General features: G+C 32.4%; 1 protein-coding gene across 1 annotated transcript in view; it reads right to left on the bottom strand.

Annotated features, from left to right (window-relative positions):
- Positions 1 to 828: 828 nt before the first annotated feature.
- The window catches only part of TTLL1B (Tubulin tyrosine ligase-like 1B), a 34,862-nt gene continuing 13,571 nt past the window's right edge, over positions 829 to 22,119 (bottom strand). The window contains exons 4-9 of the mRNA XM_075357653.1: positions 19,154 to 19,332; positions 18,780 to 18,966; positions 13,077 to 13,278; positions 8,693 to 8,923; positions 2,887 to 2,996; positions 829 to 973 (exon numbers count right to left, since the gene is read on the bottom strand). Of these exons, the coding sequence (XP_075213768.1) occupies positions 829 to 973; positions 2,887 to 2,996; positions 8,693 to 8,923; positions 13,077 to 13,278; positions 18,780 to 18,966; positions 19,154 to 19,332 (1,054 nt within the window). The remainder of the gene's footprint in view (positions 974 to 2,886; positions 2,997 to 8,692; positions 8,924 to 13,076; positions 13,279 to 18,779; positions 18,967 to 19,153; positions 19,333 to 22,119) is intronic.

Below are 22,119 nucleotides of genomic sequence, written 5' to 3'. Positions count from 1 at the left end.
ATAGTGGCAAATAACATAACCTTAATGAATGAATTGCTATTACAAAATAGGTTAGAGTTGTTAACATAAAATATTATTTATTCCATTAAATACTGTTACGTTTATTGAAAAAATGTTATGTAAAAATTTCTAAATAAAGATATTTTTTTAAATTTTAATATAATTGTAATAAAAGTGACAATAATTTTTTAAATTTTCCTATATATATTTAGGTAAAATGTTTTGTGATAAATTTTGTAAAATATTTATTTCAGAACAATTCATGTAGAAAAAAAGTAATTGAATCACATGAATAGATAAGCCATAATTTCAATGAAAACTATGAAATTAGTAGTAAATTTTCTGTATTATTGCATAACAAGATGTTATTTATATCCATTTTGCAGTAGTGGTTGACAAGAGTGTGTCTATACTATCAGATTATCAGGATATCAGATTATGTGAAAAAACCTACCCTTAACATAAAATTTTAAAATCTAGGATCTATAAGACCCATATCTCCCTGTGCTCTTGAGCTTTGTGTCAATGCCCCATTAAAAATTAAATGGAGACAATGTCCCATGTACAGAAATCAAAAGTGCCAAATTTCATCCAACTTGGTCCAACCATTCCAGAGATATCAAGCAAAAAACAGGGTAACATTTATACATCTTTTTTTAGCCTGCAGAACCAACATTAGGTACGGCTTCAAAGGATGAGATGAAATGGTAATTTTGTATTAATTTAGTTCTTGATAATGAACACATTTGTTAAACTATTAATTAATGTAAACTATTAAAGTATCAAGTTAATATTACATTTTTAACTCATAACTAATTGGGATGATGTTCATTTCCAGCGAGATTGATTACTATTTCGATGATCTCTGAAACGGCCTGATGAGCTTTGTTCCTCTTGAGCAGCAAGTTCCTCATCTAGTAATAATTCAAAATTACCCAAGCTTTGCTGACTGGGTATTTTATTCCAGCGAGTACTGAAACAAGGAAATAGAATTATTATTACTTCTTAATTGAGTCAGAATATTAAAGTTATGTGTGGGTTACATAATGCTAATTATTAAAATTGATAAATAGTACATTTTTTTACTTTTGTAATTTTAAAAACTTTGTATTAATTTTATATTTATTTTTCCTTTTATTATTACCCAAATTGCTCATGATGCTAATTATTTTTTTTCTGTTTTAGGATTATTTGGATAAATTATGATCCATTAAACAGCAAATTAGCTGATCCAAGTCAGTTTCATGCTGCAACATTATAATTTATTATTAGGAAAAGAAAAGAAATGGAGGCTCCTGTTATTAAATGTAGTAAAGACATTGAAAAAGTTGTTCACTTGTCTTTATTAGTACTGATATTATTAGAATGTCAGTTCACTGTTACACCTTTAAAAAAATGTTTAGTTGACTAATATAATTTAAAATTTAAAAACAGAAATATTTTTAGTTATACAAATATCTTTATGGAATGTATTTTTATACTTTATGTTAATGAATTTGCCTTTTTGCTCGCCAAACACAAACTAAGCGTTGTGGCTGGCAGAAAATTAACACAAACCTCACTGACAGTACATACTACCAATGTACAGAAAAAAGATCAGTTCAGTTGACAAGGTATAGTGCATGCAATTAAAAAATTCTTGTTACTTTTTTATTAGTTTCCATACATAAAATAACTTAGCTAGTGAAGCAAAATTCTGTTTTTAACTTGATCTTCACATTCTATTTTTTTGTTTATAACAAAGTCATGACCAAATGAATTTTCTGATTTTTATAAATTTTTAGAGTATGATCCCTTGTTGTTATGAAGAACAACATTAGTATAACAATTTTTCGTAAAATTTTCCATCGAAATTATGACTGCTATTTTCTTCACATGGGAAACAAAAAGATGTGGTTAAAAGGAAGTCTCCATTCACAGCTGTATCAAATTTTGATGTCATGCACAATTTCTAGTCTGACTTTTACCGGCTACCTGCTAGATTCTTCATTATTTATATTTTACTCCATCTTAAACTTAACTGTTATTTCTGAGATAGTTCTGCTAATACTGCAGAGTATTAATTTTTAAAGTGGCTGAACCTTCACAAAAATCAGTTTAATTTCATTGTAATGTTAAATTTATTAAACTTGTTACATAATGAGGGGGGTCTACTGTTCATACAACTACTAAAAATAAAACAACTGTTCGTGTATTAAATAAATTAATTAACTATGAAAAATTAACTCAAAAATCCTTAATTTATTATGCTAATAATATGAGCTCAAATGATTAGAAATCACTTGAGTAACATTGCTCGTATTCAAAAGTTCAGATTATAATTTTTTTTTTTTAATTCATATTATTTGAAAACTCATATGTAGTGTTAATGTTTATGAAAGAAAATCATTTAAATTTATTTTAAATGAATTGTTTGGGAAAATCCTTTAAATGGGTTGATCATTTAATAAAAATAGAAATGGAAGGTAAATGAAAAAGGTACACATAAGTATTGTGTAGAGTTACGCAAAATAATTCTGTTGTTCGATTTGACTGAGGTAGATATCACTAATTTTTTAGTAATAAGTGACTTTTCCCTTTTTATTTATTTTATTTTTTAGCAAAGATTGCATTTTAATAAATGTAAAATACATGAATAAGTTAGAATTTTTAATTTACTTAATATTAATGTGCATTGTTCATTATGGGTATTAAACTGTTATTTCATGGCCTATTTTTCTATTTTGAAAGCTAGTTCTGAATTTTTTAGACTGGAATAATACGTAGTAGAATAATATATATGACTTTCTGTAAGAGTTTGGCATCAGAAAGTGTGTGTAAAATCTTACAAAATTGAAAAAATTTCTTTTATATTCATATGTTCATGATTAATTTTTTTTTACTTACTCAGGTATTCCATCTGGAGGAAGAACTACAGAAAGTATATTGTCTATCAGCTTATACTTAAGAATTCTATCATTTACTGTAGTTGATGTTAAGGATGGTGCTGCATTAACCTATTAACATAAAAGAAAATTACAAATTTTTTATTAGTATTGAAATATAAAAGATGTAAAATATATATTAAAATATAAGATATATAATATATATATATATTAAAATATAGATTTGTTTAGGACAGATCAAATTTGATATAAAAATTGTATTAAACCTTATCTTTATATTCTTTCCCAATATTTCACTAACATTTTATTAGTTGATTGTAAATGTAGCTGTAAGGATCATGAATAAATGGATGTAAATGATCTGATAAAAGTTACTAGTCAATCTCATAAACATGTGCTATTCACAAGCCTTTCTATTTTTAAATGTGATATCTTATGTACAAATAATAGAGTATTTTATTTCATAACGTAGATGAGATTCTCTCATCTACGTTATGAGTATCTCTAATTGAGTATCTCTAATACTCAAACAGTATTGAGATCTTCAATACTGTTGGAATAAATAAATCTTTATTTTGATCGGTACATAATGATTCATAATATAGATCACTTCATTATAAGATAAAAAAATAGATGTATTAGAGTTCATATTAATTATTTAAATACAAATACATGAAATAATGTTAAGGTAGCTAACTAAACATAAAAAATGCTATAAAACAATTCACATTTCAGAAGGCATTATTGAAAATTATTTTGAGCATATATTTGAATACACAATGGACATGCAGAAAAATCAGCGATTTTATTATTATTTTCTAATAGAAATATTTTCTAAAAATTCATTAATTAACTAGTAGTTTCCATAAAAGAAAGTCTTTTAATTGTATTTTAAATAAATTGTGGGAAGATTTTTCAAAAGGCTTGGCAATTTATGGAAGTAATATGGTATTTATGGAAGTAGTGGCCCTATGTCGTAACCCGACATATATATATATATGTCGGGTTATATATATATATAACCCGACATATACCCGACGTATTGTGCTGAGTTTCAAGAAAACAATTCTGTTGTCTGGTTTAATAGCAGTGGATTTTTTTAAAAAGAATAAATGATTTTTTTTTCAGCAAAAATTAACAACTTAATAATTATAAACACAAGGATAAGTTAATATTTAAAATTTTCTACATAAGCTTGTACTAATTGTAAATTGTATGGTTTAAATAACAGTTGATTTCACAGTAGACAATTTCAATTCAATCAATTTCAATTTCAATTCTAAACTGGTGTGTCCCATTGATTTACCTGAACTACAAATGAATGTCTGTCACACTTGTTCGATTGCTGCTTCAGAAACTGAAGGTCAACCCTGATCTGGGATCAGGGTAGACCTTCAGTTTGTGAGGGGTAGATCTTCTATGTGATACTCAACCTATTTCAATGAAACGACTGTACCATACAATAACAGACTGTCTTTAAAGTGGTTACTTGCAATATTTAGCCATGAACGGTCTTCAAACGGTAGTAGCAGATTTGAATTTATAAAACGATAAACAACAGTGAGCATGCTCTGTACCAGTATACAATTCCCTGATGACTAATGGAATTACTCATTTGCATGTGACAACTAGTGAGAATGTTGGGAACTAACGATGTTAGGCAGAAATGAAACTTGAAGATATAATGTATTGTGTGATGTATCAAACAGTTTTGTAAGTTATTTACTTTTTTCATTATTAAAGTTACTTTTATGTAACTAATTTAGAAAGACTCTGTACATATACATACACACAATATATATATATATATATATATATATATATATATATGCTTTTATTTTCTGTTTTCTAAACTGTTTCTTTGGGTGTACTGTAAGCCACTTTTGAAACTACTATGGAAAATATTGAATAGCCACCATTTTGGTTAAGGTTGATCTTTCCTGACACTTTTTTCATCAAAATGTTTATTTTTTTTAATGCAAATTAAAATAATGTCTCACTCTTACCCTTTCTGTTCAGAATGTTTGAATCACTCTGATGAGTGCTTGGGGTGTGGTGATCTCGAACTGAATAATAGATCATTTTGAGGAAGCAGCATTTGCTGAATATTATTTTCTGTATTTAACTGTTGAAAGGGTTGCCAAACTTTATTACCATTCTCTCTTTCTACCTCCCTTGAAAGAAATGTTCTGTGATCTTATCATTATATATAATGATATTATTTTTAAATCATTAAGTTGTACAGTTTTTCAGAGCACTATAATAGCTATAAAAATGTCATACCTAAATTTTTAAATGTGTTAACCCCTCCATCAATATAAAGAATAATAATTGTGTAAAAAATAATTCTGAATTCTTAGAGGTAAATAATAATAAAAAAGAAATAGAAATTTTAGAAATTATTTATATTAAAAACATTTAATAAGTAGTAATCTTCTTTGTTAAATAAATAGAGGGATTTTGAGAAGATGGGATTGTAAATTCCATTATAAGGCCAATTGAGTTGATATTTTTAATTTTAACCTTGCAATGTTTTTAATTATTTATACTGAGGGAGAATATTACTCAAAAAGCGCTATGTTTTAGCAAGTGTTCCTACTTACTTTTAGCTGCACTTGTTGTAACTTTATCAACTGATCTATTAACCAAAACCAATCAATTAAAGACTTTTAAGAGTTACTCTTAAAGAGTAACATTTTAAGAGCAATTATTTCAGTTCTTATGGCTGGATGGCATTTTATAATTGATTCCACGTGATTGAATATGTGGCAGAATGCTATGCTATCTCAGGTAAGTGGCAATAGTAAATATTTGAAAGACATTTTTCATTATACCACAGTTGTTTTAAATTGTATTTGTACAAATGATGTCACTTGATGAATGTTACTTCTTTCACAAAAACTTGCATAAATATTTTGAAAATAAACCAATATTTAAAAAATTTTATAGCCACAGAAATATTAATGTTTGAATTATTTGAATGTCTGCCATTTTAAAATTTGATGAAGAAATAGCTCTAAATTTATTTTCTTTGTATAATTTACTGACACCTGTTATATATTTAGTAAAACAAAAGACTGTACCTGGGTTTTCATTTTCAGATTCTTCATATCAAAATGAACAAATAATTTTTTTATGAAAAAATTGGAGAATTCTTAATCTAAATTGGAAATTTGTAAATTTATTTATATTGCAAATTTTTTATTTATCAGCGAAAGTTGGTGTAAACATGTGTAATAATTATTACAATGATTACTCAATTACATCTCATGATACAAATTTTTATTTAAAAAATACAAAATGGTGAATAGAAGGAAAGTGGAAGAGAAATCACCAGTCTTTTATAGAACTTTTTTTGTTCAATTTGATTTGTAGAATTCAATAACAAATAGATGCTTCTTTTTTGTTACAGTCTTATATAAGGCTGTGTAGATTTATGTAGACTATATATATATTATTTCAGATAGTATACAAGCACATAAATTATAACCATAAAAAAAGTGAAACAGAAAGTAAAATGAGTATGTACATATATATATATATATATATATATATAAATTTATATTTAATAGATCAACTCAAGTACAGAGTAATTGATATAGGATGACTTACCTTATTTCATTATGTACGTAGAAGTGCTTTCGCAAAATTAATTCGCATCATCAGCTGCATTATATTTATATATATATTTCAAAAAACATCATAAATTCGCAATACATATCATATCACTTACTCATTTATATTTTATGTTAAAATTTTGCAACAAAAACATGTTCAATAACACACAAAAAATTGATAATGTATATTTAAAATATGTATATACTGATAAAATAGGTGAACACATTTCAAAGGTTTATGATAATAATAAGTTTAAACCTGCTACCAGACGAATAACCATATAATAAAACACCTAATAATTAATTACGTAATAATACTTCTGATGTATACAATTTGAGTGGTATTTATAAAATTGAATGTAATTGTGGCTATATTTATATTGGTAGACCACTAGATCTTTAAAAACCAGATTCATGGAACATTTTAGAAATTATAAAAAAAGTAAACTGGTTTTTCGAGTGTATCAGATCATTTGATTAAAAATAAGCACAATATCAGATATTCAGACAAACTTAAAAATATTAGATATTAAAAAATGCAATATGGATATGAATAATAAGGGTTTTGACATGTTAGAAAGGTTTTATATATATAAACATAAGAATAAATTTAATATGATCAACCTTCAGACAGATATGAAGGCGTTACCTTTATATCTGTATTATAAAGGCTGCCTTTATATCGGTATTATAAAGGCTGTAGTAGATAGCACCACGATCTGTTTTGATAATCTTAGTTAAGGACAAAAATATATTTATTGACAAAAATAACAAAATCAAAGTCTAGCCTAGGTTACCCTGACAACAATAGACTGTAGAAAAAAGTTAAATTTAACATTAAACGAATGAAACAAGGAAACAAACAAAACTAAAACACAACAAAATTAACAAAGAAACTCAAAAAACAAAAATGAGAACGAAATAAATAACGAAACAATCAGAAAACTTAACAAGTATAGAGTTGAGGTTAGGCGTGTGTTGTCACTTCTAAACCTCAGAATGTACGAGATGAGAAGGTTTGTCTGGTTCTTTTTTAATCATTGTCTGTTCATCAGTTGTTCAAAGAACAACTGAGACCGTGTATTTTTATATCCATTAAGAATGGTGTTAATTTTAGAGCAGTGAATACATCTTCTGTAAGTACACACAGACAGTGAAAGACTACTTTTCCATTAGATTTCACTAGTACACTGGCTCCTCATCAACACAGTGTAAGAGCGCTAATTAGAAATTTAGGGAGACAGGATTAGTTAAAATCTGGCAAAGTAGCAGACCACCAGTACTCACTGAAGAAAAACTGCAAGATATATCAGCTGTTATGCAATGTAATCTCAACAAGTCTATGTAAAAATTGGCCAGATCAGTAGAAAACATTTAATGGCCACAGACTGAAACTGAATTCAATACTATGATAGTTTCAACAGTTTCTAGCGCATAATTCTGACAATACTTTTGACTGTTTTCTGTACCAATGAGGGATGGTTCCATTTGTCAGGGTATTTCCATACACAGAACGCATATGTAGGTCTGCCAGCAACCACATGCCATACCATACATTAGATTCTTTGACATGACTAGAAGTTTGGGGTGTGTAGTGCAATATCCAGGTGAAGAATAGTTGGCCCAATATTCATCACAGAAACAATAAATTTAGCTTGTTACTGTAAAATCATTTACCAGTTCATGGGAGAGCTAACCTAGGATGAAATTAATAATGTTTGGATTTAGCAAGACAGCGTGACCACATATATTGCCAGGCAATTCATGAAGTTAGTGAAACAGGTTTTCAGAGATAAAAATCATTTCTAAGGAACTTGTGGACATGTTGTTCTTCAGACTTAAGTCCATCAGATTTTTATTTCTGGGGTTATGTAAAAAGTAATTTTTATCTTCAAACAATTTTAAGTTTCAAACTGCTATTCATGATTTCACAAAGAACACTCCACATGAGCAACTTATGAATGTCTTTCAGAGCAAACAGAAATGCATGCAGATATTTCTGAATGTTCAAACTACTTATAGTAGTTGTTCATTTCTAACAACTACTATAAGGTAAGTCTATGTTATGTATTGCTTACTACTGCATGACAGGTGTACAGTTACTTTTTGAATGCATTGCATAAATACAAATAAAGATTTAGATTGCATGGTCTGTTGAAAATTATCTGATAAATATATTTTTGTACATACCTCAACTAGCCAAGGTTTCAGCTGGTTATCAATAATAATATCATAGCCATAACATTCAAAACAATGTCTATCATTTGCCATTATGTAACTAACTGCTTTCAAAGAATGAACTATCAACCAAGATATATTAGTAAATAAATTTTCTGTCACTGCTTTGCCTCTTGTACTCTCAAGGTACAACCGTAGGTTTTGAACACTCAGCTTTCCTCCATGCATACTGTTGTATTCACCCTAGTTTAAGAAAAAATTCATTTACATTTAAAATACGTAAAATTCTTACCTTAAATCCTATGAAGCCCTACAAAAAAGTTGTGGAATATTACTGACAAACACAATTTCTGTTTCTTAACTTATGATACATGAAACCAACCAAAACAACACAAAGTTTGTTGGCTTTGTTAGCCTACTGGTTTTAATAGTATAAATTCTTCAGTAAATGTGATAATACTGTCAACATTGATTTTATTACGTGGTCAATATTTGCTGAATCTTAGTAGTTTTGGGCACTAATTCCAAATCTTAAGTCAGAATTTCCCTATCTGTCTCAATTTTTTGTAATTGCCCTTCCTACTTTCCAGCAGTACATGTGCATGGAAAATGCAAGTTCAATAAATTTATTTTATTTATTGCAGCAGTTGAATTACTAAACAAATTGTAATTTTTGGAGTAGATAAATAAATAGCCATGAGAAATAAAAATTATTATTATTATTATTATTTACACAGTAATTAAAACGATTACAAATGATACACGTATGATTTATTTTTTTAAATGTTTTTTAAATGTATCTTACCCATTAGTCACACATTGTGTCATGTGTGAATGAGTGGTACAGCTACTTTTCCTACCAATTTAGATTCTGTTTTTTCCTGTGAAATCAGTGTACATACTAAAGTGTATATAAAGTGTTTAAAGTTTTATAATACATATTTTTGAGTGTACTGGAGTGAACTTTTTAATAAAAATGCCACGTGTTGCATTAACCATCCAAACGATTTCTGCTACATTTGAAGTAGCATTAAAGTCTCAGAGGAGAAATTTTCTCCTCTGAGACTTACATAGTGTTACATTTGTATTTAATATTAACAGCAGTTATATTTAATATAACTCCACTAATAAAAAAATCATAGAACTATATTTTGAATGTAAAGTAAGTGATCAGGTCAGGTCCTGGGTTTCTCATATTTGCTATTCCATGTATTATCCTGTTGACTGGTTGAATAGGTCTGATCACATGACATTTGCCATTCCAATAGTCTCGAGAAAACTGAAGGATCACTTCACAGACTGCTACTTTTGTATAACTAAAATATTAGGGATACATCTAACACTCAACATACAGTTAAATATCCTGATATTCCCTCAGCTATAAGACCAGTGTCTCATGGTCTGCAGTTTCCAATTCCAGTACCACTGGAAATTAGTGAAAATTCACAACTGGAAATTTCATCCATTGAAAATTAGATGAAGGTAAACTGTTGATATTGAAGACTGCAGATTTATTAGATGAGAACAAAGTAGAGACCCAGCCATTTTAGAAAATACAAATATTGAACTCCCCTTTAATTAATCAATCAGAAATAAATGATTTTGTTCATAATCTAAATTTATCCAAGAATCAAGCAGAAATTCTCACATTACAACTGAAAGGAATCTTTTACAACACATTATTAAAGTAAGTCCTTTCCATGACAGGCAGTGTGAATTTGAATATTTATTCTTCCAGTACAAGACTGTAGTTTTCAGTAATGATGTGGAATCCTTACTAGAAGCTTTGGGACAAGTGCACCATCCTGATGAATAGTGTCTTTTTATGTGCTTCTCAAAGCATATTTGAAAGCAGCCCTTTTTCATGTTGGAAATAGTATCCCACCAATCCCTTTAGCTTCTGCAGCTCACATGAAAGAGTTATATGAAAATATGAGACTTTTGCAGGATATGATTCAGTATGGGAAACATTTGTAGAGACCTGAAAGTGATTGCTTGGTTTACAACTTGGATATACAAAATTTTGTTGCTTCTTATGCAAGTGGGGCAGCAGAGATAGGAAGAACCATTACGTCAAAAAGTGACCAAAAAGAGAAAATTGATTGCAGAAGAGAAGAATATGGTGAAAACCTGAAAAAGTTTACCTTACGCCACCGCAGATAAGTTAAATTTCATAAAATATTTTGTTAAAGCAGTGGATCATAATGGAACTGGATTTTAATTTATAAAATTCCCTAATATAAGTAATGATCAGATGAGGATGTACTTGTTGGACTGCAAATAAGAAAACTATGAATGATATTGAATTTGAAGACAGTTTGAATGACTATGAAGTTTTTGTGTGGAAATGGAAATCTTTTAAAAAGGTTTCTCTTTGGAAATCACAAGACAGATAAGTACGAAGAGCTTATAACTGAACTTCTTAAAACTATAAAGCATTTGGATGAAATATGTCACTAAAGATTCACTTCTTAGATCTGGATTTTTTCCCCTACCAATCTTGAAGCTGAAAGCGGTGAACAAGGAGAATACTTTCACCAGGAATATCCACCACAGAAACATGTTACCAGGAAAAGTGGAACCCAAGTATCTGGCTGACTATTGGTAGAATCTCAATACTGATGTACCTACAGCAAACTACACCAGAAAATTCAAAAGAAGATTTTAGGAATACAGAAATTGCATGTGTATTGTTATACTAATATAACAATGCTTTTCTCTTTTTCTCTTATGAAAAAAAAGGTATTTACAAAAAACTATGCCTGATAGAAAGAAACCACTTACACATTTGAAATCAGCATTAAAAATGCATCAAGATTCAGCTATTAACATTCTTGTAACAAATAAAAACAAAATTTTGAAGTCCTTGTAATTGTGAGTGAACAGAGAAGTTTCATAAAGCATTGTCACTTTGTAAATGATTCAGGCAGCTTTTTTTATGTGTGTGATAAGCTCACTCTAAAATCATAAAAGAAAAACAATACACCTTATATTGAAAAGCTTAAAAATTATACTTTGATGGTAAAATTGGTGATCAGGATAAGAGATGGCCTCTTCTTAGTTACTATGACCATATACTTAACTATGTCAACACAACAGGATGGCTAAAAGGCACATGAAAGGCCTTGCCATTTGGTGTCCCTATGGTTTGAGTGAATCAAAACTGTTTTTTATTTCTGTTTAATTAATATGTCTGGAATTTCTAAGAAGTCTAAACATGTTGTACTCTTTATTGCCATCTCCACTCAGACCTTTACACTGAATCCTATCTAGTTTCCAAGGTTCCTGAAAACTTGTTTTATGAAAACAATGATGAAAAAGTGGTGGACATCATGAAAGAAGACAATCTGCATTCAAACTTTTAATTACAATTCAGTGAGCCACATGCTATATCACAAGGTGAGTTAAATGACTTGGACTTAAGAGTTTAATTACTTAAGAAATTTAAACTTATCAAAAAATCAGGTGAACTTTTAAGGTCATGATTGCAGAGTTGGAATTTACTTTTAAAAAAATACAAAAATCTCAAGCCATCAAGGGTAACCAAAAGATTTTTCTCAATACTTTGCTGAAGGAAATTACTTAGTATAACACAGTTTTATAATTGCTGAGCTTATTTTACCATTAGGGCACGTTCATGAACCTGAAGCATGTGCCTTTTCATTGTTCTCAAACTATAACTTAAAACAAAGTTCTGCTTGACAATAGTAATAAATATTCTTCTGTAGTAATCAGTTATGGAATTTAATACAAAAGAAACGTAACATCTTATGAAAACTGTTATTGAAAAAGTAAATTATAAAAAGCATAGTTGGAACAAGTGTGGAGATTTAAACGTAACAGTGATCACAATGGGTATGTGCAGTCAAATTTAAAGAAAATATCTCAGAAATTAACAAAAATGCTTCTTAAATCAAATGTTTTTATTTCTGTGTTTTCACATTTCTGCAGATTCCAATTAATCATTGTTGATTATACTTGTGACTGACTAAACCCCTAATGGTTATACACTTCTTTATTTTGTATTTACAGTTATTGTTAACTTATATTTAGAATTAGTTCAATCCTTTTTTTCTATTTTTATGGATATTATTATACAAGTTTCTTGCACTTTCAAATATCTGTTACAAAATTAGAATATAACAGATTTCTTAGTTTGAAAATATTATTAAAAACATTAACCCCCAAAGGTTACACAGAAAAAAATGACAAAACAAGGCCTCTCTGATAATTTAAGTGGTTAATACATAACAAGCAATCTGTTTTATTCAGTAGGAGAATAAGATGTTACAGAATAAATGAGCTGGCAAAATTCTGAGGTACTTGGGTATTTAAAGAATGGTAAAATAAATTTCTTTAGAAGAAATTAAAAAAATGAAATAACTTGATTACTTACTCCATGTTTTTGAACTGAAACATTAGTCAAATGGACATACATATTATCCAATTCTTGAATGCTTGTGTCATATTTAACTGTACAAAATCGGCAAAAACCAAGTTTAAAAAGATATGCTTTTAATGGACGAAATGATGTAACAAGAACGTATAATCGAAGGTCAAACTTTTTTCCACCGATCAGCAAAGGATTGTCAATGTACCTGAAAAAAGTATAAGTAACTACTCCATTCATTTGAGTGCAAAATAATGAACATTATAAATAAATGAATACTATATTCATATTATTGCATGATACATTCTAAAACCAATTCTTGTTCAAATTGGTGTACGACCATATCAGAAATCAATGTACCATACTTGACAGATAAATTTTTTCTTACTTAATTAGGGTCTTACTTAACTCGGGTTAGTCAGTCTTAACGACGACACCCCCACCTTCTGGAGGGGTGAGAGAGGATCGGTCCTTGACCACGTATACATGTCAGGAGCGGCGGTTACCCGAGTTCTGCAATGCAAGGTGATGGAGGCAGAACTCGGCAGCGACCACAGGGGTATATGGATCGAGCTGGGTGGCCCGAGACCAGTGGAGCGGCAGGCGACGTGGTTTGTCAATGAAACGCACTTATCAGGGCTCCGGAGGCAGCTTGCGGACCGCTTCGCAGAACATTATCCACAGCAGCCGGAGGAGCTGGCGGAGGCGGTTCAGCAAGCCTGTGCGACGGCACTTGAAGCAAGGAGAAGTCCTAGAAGAAGAGTGTACTGGTGGACCGCTGCGATCGGTGAGAGGGCGAATGTTCAGCGTCTGCGGCGTCGCCTTAATAGAGGCAGAGTGAGAGACAGGGACAACATCGACGAGTTGGCGCGTGACCTACGACTGGAGAGGAATCGTCTGAAGAGGGAGATCCGGAAGGAGAAGGGCGAGGCTTGAAAGAGACTCCTCGACTAGCTTCAGGACGACCCTTGGGAGCAGGCCTACAAGCTTGTCACCAAGAGGCTGGGGAGGAGGCTGCCGATCATAGCCGGCCACATGATCGGTGGCATCGTCGACTCGCTCTTCCCCTGTTTACCGGTAGTGGAGTGGTGAGTGGCGCCGATGGAAGACATCAGACGGATCTCCCTCCCAGAGCTTCAGGGAGCCGCTGCACGGATCAACATCAGGAAGAGCCCGGGCTCAGATGGGGTGCCGGGAGCAGTGTCTCGATTGGTGGTGGAGGCGTTCCCGTTGTTGGTGCTGGACTGTATGAACAGTGCCTTTGTGCGGGGCGTCTTCCCGGCGTGTTGGAAGGTCGCGCGACTGGTGCTGTTGCCGAAGCCGGGCCGGGCTCTTGGCGACCCGGGAGCATTCAGGCCAGTGTGCTTGCTTAGCACACTGGGCAAAGTCTACGAGAGGGTCGTCGAGAGCCGGCTGAAGGCGGAAGTATTGGCGGGGGCGGACTCTCCCCTCGTCAATACGGATTCAGGAAAGGGAGGTCGACGATCCACGGATTACGGGAGGTAATGCGTTTCATTGACAATGCCGCAAGCGGGACTTGGCGAACGAGGAGGATTCCGGCCTTAGTGCTGCTCGACGTCCGCAACGCCTTCAACAGCCTGCCTTGGGAGGTCATCGGGCAGGCGTTGGAGGAGAGGGGAATCTCCGGTCAGCTCCAGAATATCTTGCGGGAGTACCTGAGTGACCGGAGAGTGCACGCAGACACTGATGCTGGACAGGGGGAGTTTCAAATGCGAGCAGGGGTTCCGCAAGGATCCGTTTTGGGACCCCTGCTTTGGAACATCGCATATGATGGAGTGCTGCAGCAACAGTATCCCGAGGGGATGGAGGTCGTCGGTTTCGCGGATGACCTGGCTCTGCTGATTCAAGGATCAACCGAGAGGGAGGTCGAGAGGATAGGAAACGAGGCGCTGAGAAGGGTTTACCAGTTGATGTCTACTCACGGAATGTCGATAGCTCCGGAGAAGTCGGAGGCTATTGTCTTCGCTGGGAGGCGGCCTCTGAGGGAGGTGCGGCTGACTATCGACGGCCAGGACATACAGCAAGTACGACGACCAAAGTACCTTGGGGTCTGGGTGGACAGCAACCGTTCATTCGGGCCCCACGTGGAAGAAGCGGGGGCGAAGGGTGAACGCCTCTTGGCAGCGATCTCCCGTCTCATGGCGAACACGGCAGGGCCGACGGAGAAGAAGAGGAAGGTCATCGCGAGGACGGTGACCTCGGTACTGTTCTACGCCGTCCCTGTGTGGAGCAGGACCATGAAGGTGGACAAGTATCAAAGGAAGCTCGAGTCGATCCATAGGAGGCTGCTCTTACGCACGTCCTGCGCGTATAGAACAGTCTCCTACGACGCGATCTGTGTCGTCGCGGGGTCCCCACCAATCGACTTATTGGTAGAAGAACGGTGTATGCGGTTTGGTGGGGTCTCCAAGGAACAGGTAATGGCAAAGATCCTGGATCGATGGCAGGAGAGATGGTTGGTGAGTCAGGTGGGCCAATGGACCAGGCGCCTGATCCCGGACGTGAGAGCTTGGGTGGGGCGACGGCATGGCGAGGTGAACTACTCCCTCACCCAGCTGCTCACGGGTCACGGAGATTTCGGCAGTTACCTGCACAGGTTTAAACGCAGAACATCAGCGCCGTGCAGGTACTGTGACGAAGTGGACACGGTCGAGCACACCTGGTTCGACTGTATCCGGTGGGACGCCTCAAGGAGAAGGGTGGCGGCGTTCTCACCCGACGACGTGGTCAGGCGAATGGTCAGGAGTTCGCAGGAGTGGCAGGAGATGGCGAACCTAGCTCACGCCATAATGGATACAAAGGCCAAAGAGGTACCCCCTCGGCTGCGTGCACGCCTCTGAGTATGATTGGTCGGCGTCGTAGGTGTTATAGTTTAAGGATTATTTTTTGATTATTGTTTTGTTGTATTTTGTTCGAGCTGCGTGAATGATTTTAGTATACGGTATGAATGACATAGTTTAAGGATAGCAGTCGCATATAATGGACTCACATTGCTGATTTCGTAATTCTGGATGTATGGCGTGAGTGTATGGGTGAACATTGGAACGGCGTTACGAGTCTGAGGTTAGGTTAGAAATTGTCCTGGTAGGGGATTTTTTATTGCGTCCCGTATCATTGGTGTGTAGTGTTATCGTGTATATTTATTAGTGTATATATGTATTATTGTGTATTGTGCATTACTACACTTATACCGGCAGGTACGGGGTTTCTGCTGTGAAAGTTGTAGTTTTCGTATGGTGTTTTTGATTTGATTTATTTTATACTGCGTATTTATTTTATTGTGTGTAATGTATAACCTAACTTAATTGTTCTGGTCTGGGCACGGGCGAAGGGTGGCCGGACTAGTGGTTTCATCACTGGAACATCCGCAGGATGGTGTAGAATACCACTGTTGAGTGGCAGTAAAAAAAAAAAAAAAAAAAAAAAAAAAAAAATTTTGGAGGCTGGGGATGAATCGTGGCGACTTATTGCCAAGGGTGTTCTGGCTCCATGTAATGGAGTCGGGGCTCCCCGATGATGGCATTAAGGACCCTCAGGTATGAGAAGAACGCGTGGGGGCAGCGGTACGCGGAAGGCGTGCCGGCTGAAGGTAGGATAGGGACGGGGTGGGTAGCCCCATAGCGGAGGAGGGAGCTAGCTGTCCGGAAGAGGTGGTTGGCTCACTCCGATGAGGCTTTGGGGACCCCGACGGGAGATCCGCCGTGAGGAGGCAGTTAGGGTGGGCAGAGACTGCTGCCACGGCACACTAAGGCGACCATGCTATGTCTTAACAGGCGGAGGCTGATTCCTTGGGGTGCTTAATAAGTTAAAAAAAAAAAAAAAAGGTTGAGTTAGGCCTACCCACCGGGTTGGTCTAGTGGTTAACGCGTCTTCCCAAATCAGCTGATTTGGAAGAGTCGAGAGTTACAGCGTTCAAGTCCTAGTAAAGCCAGTTATTTTTACACGGATTAGAATACTAGATCGTGGATTACTGGTGTTCTTTGGTGGTTGGGTATCAATTAATTTACCACACATCTCAGGAATGGTCGAACTGAGAATGTACAAGACTACACTTCATTTACACTCATACATATCATCCTCATTCATCCTCTGAAGAATTATCTAAATGGTAGTTACCGGAGGCTAAACAGGAAAAAAAAGAAAAAAAAAAGAAGGTTGAGTTAGGCCTCCACACGGATTTACATGGGATTTATGATACCCATGGGACTCCATTGAGTTCCTTGCTGCCACCTTTCTAACAGGTGATCCTTCAATTCCCACCAGAGAATGTGTTGCACTTATGACCGGTCCAGTCTTTGCCTGTTGTAGATTGAGGAGTTTTAGTCAGTGAGAGCCTGATACTACTTCCTGTGTGAGTCGATGATGTTTGTTAGAGATGTCCCCTCCTCTGATGTAACAAAAAAAAAATTAGGGGTTTGACTCTTACATTAAGCTAGGGAAGTTTCAAACTGTGTGATTCTATACTACACTGTATTAAAAGACTAAAAGGTTTCAAGGAAAAAAATTAAATGTAATACCTTCCCATTTTTATATATGGCAGAGAATGAGTTACTAGTAGAAAGTAAATTGAATTGAGCCAGCAGAAATACATTTTAAACAAGCAGTTCACAGTCTCGAGATTTGATAAGTAACAAAATGACAATATTTGGGTGGAGATGGTGGTTGAATCAATGCATATAAGAATGTATTGATGTAAAAAGAAAGAATATTTAGGCTGCACTATTTAGATAAAAATTATATTTTATATTTAGATAAAAAATTCCAGCACAGGCTTTTTTCACTATCTATCAAGGAAAAAATATGCAGGTTTGACAAAACTGAGAGTGGAAAAGAAATTACCTCCTAATCCTTGATAAAAAAAATGAAAACTGTGTAATTATATATTTGGTGAATCTGCCTTTTGACAAGTTTCAACTGAACTTCTGGTTTTATCGGTCTTTAGGTCTCTTTTTATTTTCTTATATCCTCTTTTATTTTCTTCCTGATGTTTTTCATCCTGATATTTATTTGTTCTGTTCCTCTCCTTTATTTTAGTTCACCATCCAGTTTGTTAAATACAGTCTGTATAAAGATTTTCCCCAACTAAGATGCTTTCTTCTTCCTTACCATCTTTATTAAATTCTGTTCTTCTTTTACACTAATCAACACTTCTTCATTTCTCATTTTATTTCTCCATTTCACTTTCTTCATTCTTCTAGTATCTAAATACTTCTCTCTTCTTTCTTTCTGACCTTCCATGATTCATATCAATTGTATGATTGTAATTGTAATAGAATTGCAAATTCTTAACAAAGCATTACCCATCCTCTTCCTCAAGTTAGATATGCATATATTATTATATACAGTTAGGATTTTTCGTTGTAGCAAATTTAAACGAAGACTCAATTATAGTTGTTCACTTCTAAAAATATTTATTTATAATTATGTCTTGTTATTGTAAAGATGTGATATTTGCAACAATTGTGTAAAAAAAAATTAGAATTTACGTTTGTGATGAATAATATTATTGGTTATCTGTTAGAATTCAGAAAATTTGTGTTAGGTGTGAGCTATTTATTTATTTTACGTTTTTGTTATTGTGTTAGCATAATGATGGATCAAAAACCTCTTGAGAACTATTTGAAATTTTAATACAAAATATATGTTATAAGTTTTTTATTAATAAAAGATTAATATAGTTTATTTTACCGTGATATAACATAAGACTCTTTAACTAAAGATGGATTGAATGGTGTTTTGCTCTCTCGTGACCAACGTTTTAATTTAGAAAGTTTGTTTATTAGAAAAATTCCAGCTCCTTGAGATTTTCCACATGGTTTCATAATCCATGTACTTTGTGGACTTTTTCTGTACTCCTCTACAAACATATTGTAATCTGAAATATAAAAAAAAATCTCTTGAAAAAATTAATTTACAGTAGATCTAAGTATTTTATAAAAATATAATTTAGTTAATCATTTTATCATTAATTAGTAATCTGAATGGTACACAGCACAGTAATGCTACATGCTGTATTCATGGAATATTTTTAAAGCTTTATATTCAATGTAAATGACTAATACCTGCTGGTAAAACAAATGTCACCGGAATAAAATCTAAGTATAAGTATCGACCAGGTGTATCTCCTTTTTCAGCTAGTGGGTTACCCTCTCTTTCTAGTTCTTTTCTGTATCTCTTTATATTTTTAACTAGCAGATCCTTTCTACTAAGCTCATAGTGGTTAGGAAAGTGATTAATCATTCTGCAAAAAAATCACAAGCATTTATTTAAAAAAATATTTTTTGTACTATAAGAGTTATGCATAGTGTGTAGTATATATTTTGTGTAGTATACCAAAATGTTACAATTTTTTTTTTTAATGCCCTTGCCCTTATTAATACATATATTTTTGTCACTCTCTCCAGTGTTATAAATTCCTCGGATGTGATCCTCCCAAGTATGAAATTTTGTATAAAGTGAAAGGTTAATTTGGACAATAAAATAATACTGAATTTGTAACTAAGCATCATAGCAGTATATAATAATTATTATCAATAGTAATCAAATTAAAATATTCTTTTACAGCTTGTTTTTATATTTAACATTAGCACTTTTGCAGTGTATATTGCTTCATCAGATGTAAACATTAAATTAAATTCAAAAATTTAAAGAAAAGAATGTTGTCTCCTTTTAGTTATATTGAAACTGGTAACGGAAGGAAATTTTTATTGATAATACTACATACTAATACTATGTATTAATGAATTTATTATCTATTAATGAATTTTAAATTATATGAATTCTGCTATTTGCTGAATCCATTCATCACATTCAAATTTTATTTGTTCTTATAATATTAACTATTATTTGTTATATGTATTTTTTCAAGAAAATATGTTTTCAGTTAATTGTTATTTATTTATAATGTAATATAATATGTTTCTAATATAATGTCTTGTAAATTTGAAAATGTATGTTTGTTGCATTTTATGTGATCTGCATAATTTGAATTTTGTTTGTTATATTTAAATTCTTGTAAGTATCATATAATTCATTAATCTACTCAACTCAATAGTTCATTAAATCTACCATATCATATAATTTAAAATTCATCCATTAGAGAGCAGTATGTATTATTATCAATAAAAATTTTCCACCATTACCAGTTTACTATATAACCAAAAAGAGACAACATTCTTCTCGTTGAATGTTTAAATTTATTTTAACTCTTACATCTGATGAAGTGGTGCATGCCATGAAAACACTATTGTTAAATATTGTAAAAACAAGCACTAAGAGGATATTTTCATTTTATTATTATTAATGATAATAATAAAAAATAGTTACTTTTTATAGTATGATGAAATGTGATAACACTTTTCAATTATTTAAAAAAATTTAATTTCTCACTTTCAAATCAAATACTTGAGTTATTTAAGTGCTATTAGAAATTTCATTAGTAAAATCACAAGAAAGCATTCATTCACAAAAAAAATTATTTTGGAAGAATTCCAAATTTAAAATGTCAATAATTAAAAATTTTAAAGTAACTTTTTTTAACTCATGTAAACTACTAAGATTATTTACATTAACACTGGCATTGGCTCACAAATTTTCAGAACCTTAGTCAGGTACTGAACCCAGAACCTTCAGTTAAGCAGGCAAGCATGCTACCACCACCTGTGTCACCAAAGTAGTCAATAATTGAAAACTTTGTTTATAATTAACTTATTTCACATTAATTTAAGTCAACAAAATTGAAATGCAATGCTTAACCACTCTTCTCCAGTAGTGCTATTTTATTTGTTCTCAATCACCTTTTATTTTCAATTATTAAGATCAATTTACATCCAATGCAATATTAAAAATATTTACTAACAGTGTTTGCAAAAATTTCACAGTGTTTTGAAAATTGTAATATTGTTTCTTAACAGAAATGTAAATGTATTTCACAAAAACAGACAAATACTGACCGTTATGTAAAAGAATCAATATTTTAAAAATGACTCCTTTCCCCTAAGGGAAGGAAGTTATGTTACCTAATTTTCATACTATTATTTATATGTATATCTATTCTAATGTTAAAAAATAAATAAATAACCTTAAAACATATTAAACTTTTTCATTTGAGATAAGGGGTTTGGAAAGTTTTTCAGATCTCTTTTTTAATTCTATTAATAATATTTAAAGAAAAAGTGCCAGATAAAACTCCATTAAATTGTATCTGGGTTAGGATAATAGTAGTCATGGTTCCCAAGAGAACCAACTGATGTTTTTGTCCAATTTTTAAAAAAACTTTAAAAAATACTGATCATTTTACACAAAAATGTAAAAATAGAATAATAGTAGATATGATACCAAAAGTGACCCCATGATATTTAAAAAGATTTTGTTTACATTATTACTAGTTTTCAAAAATTCCCCAGTAAAGTATTTGTCAAAATGCACTTATCTCAGGATAATAGTTATTAGTTAAAGGGAGAGCATCTCGTTCTCTTTATTCAATTTTAATAACTTTAACAACCCACATTTAAAGATCGTTATACCAAATTTTATAATTACACATTTACCCATTCCAGAGATTTTAATGAAAACAGATACCAACACACACACACACACATTCATATTCATATTCATCTCCTACTTTTTTGTTGCATCTTTGGAATCATGAAAACTAAAAACAAAAAAAAATCATGTACACAAAATTTTCACCAATTAATTTTCCTTTACGTAGTATTCTATAGATAGTATTAGTAGAGTACTCTATTTTGCTAAAGCCAGGAAAATAAATATGTATTCATAACTGAAATTATAAAAGTTTAAAGTAATTTATTAAATTACAGTAAATCATAAGTTGTTCAGACATAAAATAAAGAACATATAAAAAATTAAATAAATACTAACAATCAGCATGATTTGTGATTAAAGAATTTTGTTTAATTGACTCACTTTCTATGGATATGGAAATACATTTCCAGATTTTTTTGAAGCTATTATTCATTCATTTTATCCATCAATAATGTGGACTGGAAATTTGTTATCCAAATTT

This window comes from Lycorma delicatula, chromosome 2 (genome assembly GCF_047948215.1).
Source record: "Lycorma delicatula isolate Av1 chromosome 2, ASM4794821v1, whole genome shotgun sequence".
NCBI classification, from domain to species: Eukaryota; Metazoa; Arthropoda; class Insecta; order Hemiptera; family Fulgoridae; genus Lycorma; species Lycorma delicatula.
The sequence above is the reverse complement of the archived record's forward strand: the minus strand, read 5'-3'. Positions and strand labels throughout refer to the sequence as shown.